We start from the raw sequence: 12,644 nt of genomic DNA, 5'->3' as shown, positions 1-12,644 counted from the left end.
ATCATGTAGAAGACAGAATGTAATGTTATTGCCACCAGAGAAAGAAAAACGGGCATAGCTTACTACTTGCCTGCAGAACTGAACATGCCCTTTAGCAAATGAAGACATTTGGTTCTGTAAGTAGGTGTCTTTGACATTTACTGCCAACTGCTGGGGACAGGTGATCTCTGCCATCCCTTGTTCCTAAAAAGGAGACTGCAACGTTATAATTACTACACAGTACTGTAAGATTCAGGAGTTCTACAGTAAATAAAATACATAACACTCAATTTATCTTTTATTTAAACCTTGTCATATATTTTCCTTCTTGACATTTCAGTTAGTACATTTTTCTGATTTTAAAAATCAGATATTAGAATTTATCTGAATATTTCTGCTGCCAATTTTTACGGGTGAATTGATATGTTCATCTCTATTTGCAAAAAGTCACATAAGTGATCCTTCAAAATGTAGAATTTAATTGTCACAAAACAGGCTACAGAACACTTGAACTTAATTTTCAACTATCAAAAAATTGATTAATTTTAAAAATATCAAAAAAAATCAGGAGAAAGACAAGCAACTGAAACAAGCCCTAGCTCTGCAATACATATTCAGATTGCCTGAATAAGGAAAGACTTACGTTTGCTACTTAAATCACAAGCAACATAATGATTTCACTGAAAACAAAATAGCAGATTGACTTCGAAGATACACCTCAATTGCTCCAGAGTTCATCTGGCCAAATCAGCTCACCTGACTTGGTAATTAATAGTTACATTTGCAGTAACACAAAATTTAGACATTTAATGTTTGATCTAAGGGCATAAGCAAATGAGGTTCATAGATACACTGTTGTCTTATGAGAAGTTCCTACCTTTATAATTGATTAAAAAAAAATTAGTGTTTGTTGCTGCCCTTTATCTAAGCATTCTTTATTGATACACCTAAGATACACGTATCAGCCAATACTCATTCATATGTGCCATTTAATACTAGAAACTAAGTCTTGATGTATCGAGTCTTATGAAATTGTGTATAAACAGTGAAATGTACCAGAAATATTTTATTCACATCAGTAAACTGAACATGTTTATATTACAATAAACAAAGGACAAAATTTGTTCAAAAACTTTTATTTACTATAAAGACAAAAGACACCAAAATAGGTACAAATTATACTATATAAAATTGGTTCAATGGGGTAAAAACTTTTAATTAAAATATCTTGATATATTTAAAATAACAAAGGATACAATGAAGCCAAATTTCTTAACCCAGAGATCTCCGTAAAATTTGCTTGCACAGTAAGGTGCTAATAGAAGTTAGCCCTTAAGCCCTGGAAGTCTTAGGAATCAGTCACATAGCAAATATAATTTCATTGTGAAAGTGAACTTTGGTAGAAGAAACTCTATAGGACACCTGAGGTAGTAGAAACTGGAATAAACAGCAGTAGACGTTATTTACAACTTAAGTACCAAATAACATTAAGAACACAAAAAAATATTACACAATACAATTTTCAGTCCAGCTTTGATCCAAAGAAAATAAGAATATTACATCACATCTGCATTTTAAAAACACCACAATTACCAGCAAGCTGAGGGAAACGCAAACAAACTCAAACAAATGCATTTGGACACCTAGAGGCAGTTTGAGTTTGAAATGTGGTAGGCATGGTGATCTACAAAGTAATACTGATTAGCTGAGGTTCATCAGTTTATACAGTTTACATTTCTGCCAGAAACAGTATTAATCTGACAACTGATCTTCCAGTACATGAATTGGCAAGAGTGCATCCTTTAAAGCTTGCACATAAGAAAAGACTTGGAAACAATCTTATTAGAATGAGAAATTCTAAAGTGGTCAAAAAAAAAAAGTCAAGTACAAAACAGTTAGAGCTACCAAACTTCACATTTCGGTATTACCTGTTTAACTCTTCAAAGTCTGCCAATCTTCCAAAACAAAGGAATGTAAAATTTCCAAAAGAAACACATTCACAACTAATGACACTGCTTTTTTTAATTAGTATGAGCACTATCATTCCTGTAAACTTATCTTTAAGATGTTTTACTTCCAATTGTATTGTACATTTTTAACGTACTATAGCTTATTCAGTTTGTCCTGAGTCTTTGAAAATAACCAATTCTATTTCAGTCCAACAATCCAACTGGCTTCTGAAGAGTTAAAACATTAACAGTATTTTTTTCCAAATGGATTAAACACAATCAGTATTTGATTTAAAAAGATCCCCATCTTAAAAAAGCAAAAGAAAAGCTGCCATTTTCCTTCAGAATTACATGCATCAGAATCTAAAAACCTGCCTTTAAATTATTTTAAAAACCTGTTTTAAAAAAAAAAACACACCTGCTAAAAGACACAAGTTTTGCACTACAGGTGAAGCTTTACTTCACATTTTACTTTGTCTTGCTTTTCAAGTCCAAGTTTGTTTCTTGTTAAAATAAATAACTTTCTTATGGTAGTATTTTTAACATTTTCAAATTAAATTATCACTAATGGCTACAGTAAATAGATGATGTACGGCAGAAGGAAAACAGCAGGTAAAACTTGTTATCAGTAGCAAATGTAACCTCAGTTTTTTTACACAAAGAATGAGATTTGCTCATAGTTGGCACCCGCTTCCGCTGAAATACAGGACAAAGTCTCCCATAAACTTCAGTGGGAGCTGCATTTGGGGCCTTTGACTGAAACTTCTCTACACCATTTGCTAGAAGAAACTGCTATATGAAAAGAAGGCTCAATAACTTTAGCATGATTCAGACTAGGTTGTTTTATGCAGAACAACCTTGTTTTTCTGTTTTATTTTTTAAATAACACATGCTATCTAAACCTTCAACACTGCCTTGTTGAAGGTACCATTTTATTTTATTCCAGATTTCCAGCAAATCTGTTTTTAAAACTCTTGTATCAGCAAGATGTTCTATGACACAGCTTGCATCTTTTTCTAAAGACTATTTTAAAAGATCCCCTTTCCCTGAAAGTTAAAAATACAATGAAAACAAACTTTAATTTCAAAAGAAATTACATGGCCAGCAGTAAATGCACAGTGAACCACAACTGCCTGCTCTTACTTTAAAGGAAGGCAAAATGTTTTTTTAAAGTATCCATCAATGTTTGGATTTGTTACTCAGAGAACTTTGTGTAATTAAAAAGGACAGATACAGAACTTCCTTTTAACCAGTGCTGAAAACTGACTAATTGCAGAACCCTCTGCTTACATCTACATGATATGAAATGGAACAGTGATTGCTATATTAAAATAGATCCTGAGCCCCTCAGCTGCTAATATTGCTGAAAAAGTGCTCCAAATAAAATAAAAATCACTTCTCTGCTAAATAATCATGCAGATTTAAGGAAGAATGCTTTTGTGTTCACATAGAGCCAGATGTTTGAAAAGGCACAGTTTACAAATCTCTGCACAAGTTCTGAAATGTTGCATACTGAGCTTAGGTAAAGATCTTGATTTGTCAATCACATACTTAGGTAGGGTCCTCTACTGGCCTTACGTCCTTGATGTATCATTAAGGCCAGCAGAATAATGCAGTGCCATTAAGCACAGCAAATTGTAAGACAGTTATTGTATATTCAGTAGCATCTTCTCCAGTATGTCAGCCTTAGTAGCTACCATGTAGTACGGAAGACTGGGTGTTTCAGCAGCTCCCTTGATGGGGGTCTGTCCTGAGGTTGAAGTTCTAAACACCGAAGAGTCACATCTTTCAAGCCAGGAGACAGATGTGTAGGGATTGATGGAGCAGTAGTGGCGCTAGCAATCTGAATAAAAGGAAAATAACTTTTTAGAAGTCAGTGATTCTTAAGCCCCCTCTCCTATGCCAAAAACCTTCCACAAGCTGATGATTTTCAGCTGACTAGTTATATTTATGAGTTTTTCTCCACTTAGCATATTTCCTACTGCAGTTTGAAGATTACATTACTGCTTCCATTTTATGAAATGGGTCTTAAGTTGCTCTTATGCCTATGGCCTTTTACAGTCTACCTCTCTCCTTGCACTTTTCTCTAAATTTTCTTCTTACAGCAAGATTCTGTAGGGGCCATCTGCTGAGCAGGTCATAAGAAAAGCTCTTATGCCATACATCGGGTATTCTTTAGTCTGCTAGTTGCCATCACTGTTAACTAGCATAAGCCAACATGGAGATATATTAAGCTGAGCGATGTTACATTATGCTACGTTAAGCTGGGTATGGTATGCTCTCTTGCATTGTCTTTACTGTATTTCTGCTACCATCCCAAAGGGCAATCTTTCTCAGATAGATGCAGATCACTCCCAACCAAATTAATTTTGATCTTCTTTAGAAAATAAGTAAGATGACTGAGAACACCAGAGCAGCACCACCAGATTTATACAGACATAGAACCAAGACAATTACATCACTTATCGCAAGTGATTTGTGCTGAACTAGAACATATTTTGAATACTGCTCTGCTAGTTCGGTTTCATGGAAACACTTTCTTGACTCATGCCAGTGAAAATGCTAATAATCACTTTCTTAACTTGCGGCAGTATTTTCTTCATTCATGCCTACAGTTCAACTAGACTTTTAGAGTAAGATATACCTAATTGATTTTAGTAAGAAACATGAATGCCAAAATGGATGACCTAGAAAAGAGAGGGACAATATTCATATATAGCATGGCATAATGGTAAATATGTTTCAGCAAAATCTGAATGTGGAACATCAGGTTTTTACCACAGGACATTCCCCACTATGAAATATGAATACACACATAAATGTTTTATGGTAGAAAAACTTCTTTTGCTCCTGTATTTTACAGGATTGCAAGAAAGAGTTCAAATCCCAATCTTCTGCCTGGAGTCAAGATCAACTCTATTCCCAATTTTTTTTTTTAGCCTGTTACACTATGTATTTATGTCTTAGAACAGAGCTTTTTCTGCATATTATTGTGTTGGTAGCTTTTTTTTTTTTGAACAAGCAAGTATAATTATGTTGGTATCAGTATTGATTTTGTACTAACAGCTCCAATATAAAGAAAGAGCTATTGCAACAACCCTACTGCTTGTATACTTTTCTAAAATTCACATTGCTGTATATGAGTCAGTGTCTTTTGTAGCATATTGGTAGCAACAAAATACCTCACCTTAAATATCAGAGCAAGATGATTGGAGTGTTTCTCTGCATTCCAGGGAGGTTTAGCACAAGCCATTTCTATAACAACGCAGCCAACGCTCCACACATCACAGCTCCTACCATATTGCTGACCTCTCAGAACCTGAACAGACAGACCAAACCTCAGATTATCCACTTCCAAGTATCTTAACTCTAAGTAATTTAGATGGGGGGGAAAAAAAAAAAAAATCAACCAAGTGCACTCTGATTAACATTTCAGGTTGAGAGAGTGATCAGTGATGTAAATGCCGTAAGATTTATACAGCTGTAGAGAGCTAGTAAATAACATGCCTGATCAAGGGGCAAAGCAAAGTACCTTGCAATGGTTAGCTTTTGACCAAAATGGTCATTTGGGCTTTAGTAACAATACTTATGATAGACACAGCTTGTAGCAAGCGACTTAAAACAACTTTTGACAGTGAGAATGAAATGTCATTATCGCCACGCTAGAATCATTCCTATGCTTTAGAACAAGTACATTTAAAACATATTTGAAGGATATACAGCAATTTTCTGTTATTTGGCTGTATGAATTAGCTTAAAGAGTTCAAACAAACTTGAAGTAACTTCCAAAACTGGTTTCTTACCTCCGGTGCCATAAATGCAATAGTTCCCAACAACTGCCCCTGAAACTCCCCAGCACCAGTTCCTTTTGATGCCAACCTGGCTGCAGCTCCAAAGTCAGCAATTCTTAATCTATGACCTGTGCTGTCAATTAGCAAATTGGCACCTGTCAACAGCATAATAAAAATACTGCTAGTTGGCTTTCTATTAAAGGCAAAAGGATGAACAGACACTCTTCCTCCCTCCATTTCAAAACTATAAATAGGTTGATGTTCCCCACCCCCAATATCAAGGAAAACTAAAAATCAAGGACAAAGTATAATAATGTCACTTTTCTGTTATGCCTGAATGATACTGAGCTTGAGGCTGTCCGAGAGATTTAGAGAAACAATCAAACTTTCCAAGTAGGGCAAACACAGGATTCTGGAACAATGCCTGGAGATGGAATAATGAAAGAAAATGGTGACCTAAAACCCTGGAGGTTTTCGTTGCCTGCAGCTCCCTCTGAAATTTAAACTTATTTCATCCTTAAGCAACTTTGAGTTGTCTTGAAAAGAATTACAGAGCAATTAAAAGTTTTCCTATTTTAAGAAGAAATATTGAAAGACAAATATTTGCCACTGCTATGTTGCTACTTATCTGGATATCTCTCCAGTTCATGGACAGCTACAGTGACATTAAAGGGAAAATTTTAGTAAGACTGGTATTTCCCAATAAAGTCCACACTTTGCTCAAACACTGTACAACTGTATTTATGTTCAGTTAGGATGAAGGAAGAAAACTGACCACAATATTCCTATGTATTAGAAACCTGACCTCTTTTTCCTGGCTTATTCACAGATTTTCCTATCATTTCAATGTAAACATTCATATTAATTTAACTAGCAATCTTTAAAGCAATACAGCAACTTCATATTTTATTTGAATTTTGCAAAATTGAGAAAACCGATTTTTCTAAACTATCGGCACAGGTAGCAAATACCCCCAATCATGCTACGAACTTTCTGATTAATTTTGGTAATTAAAGATTCTTCAGAATGATCAAACCCAATAGAAATACCACTCTTGAGATGGTATCTGAGAGAAGCAATAGATCTCAAGCCAAAATAGATGCTGCTTTCTGAATATTCCTTTTTAAAAGACATTCTAAGTGATTCTCACCTTTAACATCTCTGTGGATTATCTGATTCTCATGGAGGTAAGAAAGGCCACGTAACAGTTGTTCTGTGTAATTAATAATAACTGATTCTTTGAAGGCTCCGTATTTACTTAACAAATGAGCAACTGAACCTCCTAGAAGATAAAAAAATGCATTTTATCCACCCTTATGTTTTGTATTGGTAGTGTGCACCATTGCCTCCTAAAATTCAGACTTGGCCTTGGTATTCCCAACGAGGTTTCTCCCCGCCCCCGCCAGAAACAACAAAAAGTTTCATAGGCAAAAAATAATATACATGGTTACTTAACTACTTTCTACCTGGAACTGTACAAGTTAAAGACATTAAGTCTTCATGCTTCCTAATGATTTTATACTTCCTTAAAAGAATGTACAAATCCCTTAGTGTACAAAGTACTGTTGCCAATAGGAAACTACACATTTATCCACATTTTGCATACATTTAAGCAGCAGAACACTAGATTTCTTTGGGGTAATAGAGATATGAAGCCTCCTGTAAGCATTCCCTCTGAGGATCTTAATTTACTTTTGTTACCATCCAAGTACCAACATTTAGAAGCAAGTAGAGAAGGAACGAAAAGCGGTATCTTCCTCTGTTTTCCAAAACCGATACATAGATCATCAAGATTTTGGATTTCCATTGTGCTTCTCAAAGTATTCTAATATAAATTGGGTTTGAATGAGGTAAAGACAATTCCTGACATTTCATTATCTAAATAATATTACTTCAGAAAAATTATACTTAAAAAGTTAAAACACCCCCTTAGTTTTGAGAAAATGCTTTCTGCACTACTGCTTGTAATAACACATACTTGAGCTTTGCTTGTTATCACTCTGGTATTGCTAAGTGGTTTCTGCCAAAGAATGCAAGTTAAGGTGCAGTGCTTTCTTTTGTAAGAAATAAGGATGCATAAAACACCAAATCTAGTCTTGGTAACTGGATGGCAACAACATATAATCCCATTGATGAAATTAATAAAGCTCCTTCTTAAAAAAAGGATATAGAGTTTCTTGTCCCTGCTCTATATAATAATGAAAAGATTTTTGTTTTAAGATAACTGTTTGTTACTAAATTACTGCTTAATATATTTAAGATTTGAACATGTTTTTTTCCAAAGCATCCTGCTTACTACGTATTATTAGGAGTTTACTTCAAGTTCTTAAATGCCTTTTCGTGTCACCTCACAAAATTTTAATGAAAGTGCTTGGGACAAAACTAAGTGACAGGTATTCCAAACTTGCTAGCAAAATTATTTTTAACAATAAGTTAAAGTTACACAGGTACACTGAAAATGCAAGTTTGACGTAGTTCCAACTGAAGTGCCTGTGTCTCAATGTTTCTAAATCCCTATTTAGATTCAGAAATTGAGGAAAAAGTAGTATAATTTTTGTTCAGGCTTCCAACTGTTTTAACTGTATGACAGATTAGATATCGAAAATTCCAAATCAAAAAACGGACGCACCAGTAAGAATATTGCTATGACCACTGAAACTGTTCTGTAAGGAGACCTTTATACTGGTTACCAACAGCAATGAAGGTACAAATTTGCAAACTGAAGTGATCCAAAATGCAGTATGAAACTACACAGTTCGAGACTCAACTGATATTTTACTTTTCTTTGCCACAGTAGTTGTTTACCTGCCATCCATTCAATAAAGAGGTTATAGTTGCTCTTCTCACATGTAGCACCCAACATGCGAATAATGTTAGGATGGTTCAGATGACTCATCATCCTTATTTCTTCTCTCAGTGCTTCAACTACCTCTTCTTGCTCAGATGATGTGTTCCTGACATATGTCACCTGTTTTGAAATATGATATTCAGATTTACACCAGTCCTGTAACCCCCCCCTTCAGTACAGTAACAGGAATGGATGGTTCTTCATCCATTTTCACCATCTGGAAGTAGCCAGTATACTTTTATCTGAAGCCCCTTCAGCTGAAAAAATATCTCCATGTGAGACAGTCATAGAAAATTAAGAGTGATCTGGGGAAATACCAACAAAAATCTTTTCAAGTATGGAGTGGGGAAACTTCCTTCTCCTCTGCTTAAACTAGGAAAAAAAATTTTTTTTTCAGATGTTGAAGAAAAGAAAGAAAGATAAGGCCTGAAATGAGATTCTGCCAGTGTTGTTATTTGTAAGATTTTTACCAGTTTAACCATACTGTTTCATAACTAAACCTCTTATCCCAGAAATCTGGGGGGTTGGGGACAGGGGGAGTGGAGCAGATCAGAAGTCCTGTAATGGCACTGGAGCCAACCCCAGCTCTGGTCCATACTAAATCCAAAACAATGGTATGCTGCAGAGCATTTCCCCTGGGCATCAGAATCGTCTCTCTAGAAGGAGCCACAAGGACTACATGGACAGTCCTACTCTTTCACAAGCAAGAGAGTTTCAAAGAAGGAATAGCTGATGACAAATATTCTTTCCCTGATTAAATGTTTTGAAATTGCTCAATTCCACAGGTATAAGTTCATTCTAGAATTAACAAGAAAATGTTAGGACTAAGATACCCTCTATGTTGGTATCACTGATCAGACCAAGGGCACCTTAATTGTGAAAGATTTAATCACATCTAGAACCTAAAAAAATCTTGAGTGAAGCATGTTATTTTGGGCCTCCTTTTCTCAGTTACACTTCTGTATCTATTAATTTATGTATTAAAAATGCTTGCCTCAGAGTTGGCTGTTGGATCAGAGGAAACAAGCATTAAACTACATTTCCTCTGCTTAAACTGTTTTAGGGGAAAAAAATCTTGACAAGGGGAAGCTACTTTTAATAGCTACCATGCAAATAGGGCATTAATTTGGAATCAAGAGATCTGGGCTCCATTCCTAACTGTCACTGATTTATGAACTTGATAAAAGCAAAAATGCATTTGAAGAACTATGAAAGAAAATGGGAATATTAAAAAAGTATAGTTTTTTCTTTCATTTTAAGGAGAAGTGAAAAAGACTGAAAATATTATGTTAATACCATGCACATAAAGACTTTTAATTATGTATTATGTGAGAACACACGACAGGGAGCAAAGGAAGCAAGAACACAAGAAGTCTGTAAGAGCAGAGAACATTTATATTTAATATTCCAAAGAATTACTAAAGAACAAGCACAATATATTCAAGAAAGTGAAGTATTTGAAGTATTTACCTGTTTTACAGCCATTAATGTCCCTGTTCCTACATCTTGAGCTTGGTAACAGGACGAGAAAGCTCCAAGACCAATTTGCTGACCTTTAAGCCATTCCGCATCTTCTCTGTAATGGTGTTTTGCTTTGGTATGTCCAGGCAGAGTTTCTGGTGTCTGCAAATTAAATTCCAAATCAATTCCATGTTTACTAGCATGCATCTAAAATGTAGTTATTCTGGAAGGTTATGAAATATCCAAGCTTATATGTCCCTCCTGTCCCTTGCAGTTCTTCATACTGCATGTTAGACATGTTTCAGCTGAGACCAGAACACTAGTGTATTCCATAATCCACATACTCCTACTGTATCTAAGAACAGAGCACCTCCTCTGTGTTACTACCTGAAGGTGAAAGGCAAGATTTAATGACACAAATAGGAGCAAGACCTTTTTCTATTCCTGATCTCATGTCTATTTAAGGTTTTAGTTAGCACCTATAGTAAGCACGACCAAAATCATGTTTCTACTTAATTTATTTCTCCCATTTTACACTTCACACATTGTTACTTCATGCAAAGCACCACAAATAAAATACTCCTTTCTCCATTCTTATTTCTTGTGCTTTTGTCTATTTGCAAACAAATATCTTTTTTCTGACTTCTAAAGTATCTCACATCTCTCTCAAGATGTGCCAACAAGAGGATCTCTTCCAACTCTGCCTTTTCTTTCGGAAATTAGTTTGGTTTTGTACAATTGCCTTCAAAGTAAATCAGCATTAAGACTCAGTACAGTTCTACTCCTGCTTAAAAACTTTGTTCTCATTTCCTGGTTTCCCCACTTTTACACTTCCTTCTTTGCCATTTTAAAGATTGGTACATGACATGATGTTTCTCTTCCAAATACCTTCTCTAAACTTCTTAATAACCACAGAAAGATTCTGTTAGCACCCTCAAGTGGCAGAATGTTCATACTCCAACTCCTAGGAGAGGATATTGAGTACCTTTGTGTTTTACGTAACTTTGGAAATATAACAGCACTGCTTTATAAATTCAGTGAACCTCAGCTGAGACTTGTACTAAATTCCCATATGTATACTTACATCCTGCTGAATGATTATGATATCTTCACCATTTTCGACCTGTAGTTGGGGAATTATTGGCAGGGCATCTTGAGATGCTGACATTGCCATAGCGATAGCTAAAGCTTCCTCTTCTTCAGCTTCCATCTTTTCCTTGCATTTTTGATTATGATTTACATCATCTTTGTAAGTATTATCATTTTCTGCCCGCTCAGGAGAAAGAACTGCCACTTCAGACTTGAATGTAACTGTGCCATCACTCGTTGGCATGGAGGCCTCAAGTAGGTCCTCAATACTGGAGTTGAGCTCTGCATTAACATCCAATCGACATTTTTCATCTACTGGTGTGAACACTGTCTCTTCACTTGGTATAACTGCACTGCTGCTACTACTACTATTGCCATCACACTGTGAAATATCATTCAGGTCAAGTGTCATACTGTTTTTTAAGGTTTCTCCCTGCTTGTTCACATCACTTGGTGTGGGTCGTGATGGCTTTGGCCTGTGTATGTGACTGGATGGCAACGGCCTGGCTTGGGTAAAAACTGGAGAAAGTTTCTCTGGTTCTTTATTTTCAGAACAGTTTCTCTGAAACTGGAGAGAAAGTTTCCGCTGTGTTTGAGGAGAAGGTAAAGGGATTTTGCAGGGAACGAATCCCTGAGGTCTAAGTTTAGAGACATCTGTTACAGTGCCAGCTGGTACAGATGGGTTTGAAGGAGACAAAAGCGTTGGGAATAGTGACTGGGAATGACTGGATGAGGGAGAAGAGTTCAAACACTGACTGTGGGGTTTTCCTTTTGTTTGAATGGCTGGCTTTGGTTGCTCAGTGGTTGCTGGTGAAACAGGAAGTCCCACAGCAAGGCCAGCCAGCATCTCAGAAATGTCCTCTGGACTGGCACTCAGTTTTTTATCACTTAAACCTTTCCCACTTTTCCCTGATAACTGGACAGTATTGTTAGGAGTATTACTTTCTGTAGCTTCTGGAGAGTTATCTGGTACAGGTAGCTGCAAAAAGTCTTCATGTCGACATTCCCCAGCCTGCATTTCTTCCATGCCTAGCTGGATGGCTTCTGCAATTTCCATTTCATCTGCTATTGCCATCAGACGTCGACGCATCCTTGCATAATGAGTTGAGCTTGTCACACTCAACATCTCTAACAGCTTTACAAAAACATGGGGCACTCTTGCCACCATTCTTGCTGCACTCAAAAATACTCTCCGTGACAGTTTACCAACCATTGAGTGGGAATTGTCAATTGACTGCAAGGCGAGAGTTAAGAGGGAGAGAAGTTTCTTATACCTAAAAAAAAGAAAAGAGGTGTTTTATATCCTGATATGCTCTAGTTAACTAGTGCCAAGAAAGCCACTTCAAGATAACATACTTAGCTGTCAGTTCTGCTGTAGAAAGGAAACTTATTGCTGCACTGGTGCTTTAAAATTGATTTACAGGTCAGAAGTTTTTAAACAAGGCAACCATTTACTCTGTAAAGTGCATTTTTGCATATAAATATATACTATTTGTTTACAGGAATTAGAACAACTATTTTTTTTTG

At 36.0% G+C, this 12,644-nt stretch overlaps 1 protein-coding gene across 1 annotated transcript in view; it reads right to left on the bottom strand.

The window, feature by feature from the left end:
* Positions 1 to 3,604: 3,604 nt before the first annotated feature.
* The window catches only part of MAP3K1 (mitogen-activated protein kinase kinase kinase 1), a 58,714-nt gene continuing 49,674 nt past the window's right edge, over positions 3,605 to 12,644 (bottom strand). Inside the window, exons 14-20 of the mRNA XM_075726120.1 lie at positions 11,113 to 12,391; positions 10,038 to 10,190; positions 8,525 to 8,687; positions 6,870 to 7,001; positions 5,732 to 5,874; positions 5,116 to 5,247; positions 3,605 to 3,771 (exon numbers count right to left, since the gene is read on the bottom strand). Of these exons, the coding sequence (XP_075582235.1) occupies positions 3,622 to 3,771; positions 5,116 to 5,247; positions 5,732 to 5,874; positions 6,870 to 7,001; positions 8,525 to 8,687; positions 10,038 to 10,190; positions 11,113 to 12,391 (2,152 nt within the window). The 3' untranslated portion in view covers positions 3,605 to 3,621. The remainder of the gene's footprint in view (positions 3,772 to 5,115; positions 5,248 to 5,731; positions 5,875 to 6,869; positions 7,002 to 8,524; positions 8,688 to 10,037; positions 10,191 to 11,112; positions 12,392 to 12,644) is intronic.

The sequence above is a fragment of the Pelecanus crispus genome, chromosome Z (genome assembly GCF_030463565.1).
Source record: "Pelecanus crispus isolate bPelCri1 chromosome Z, bPelCri1.pri, whole genome shotgun sequence".
NCBI classification, from domain to species: Eukaryota; Metazoa; Chordata; class Aves; order Pelecaniformes; family Pelecanidae; genus Pelecanus; species Pelecanus crispus.
The sequence above is the reverse complement of the archived record's forward strand: the minus strand, read 5'-3'. Positions and strand labels throughout refer to the sequence as shown.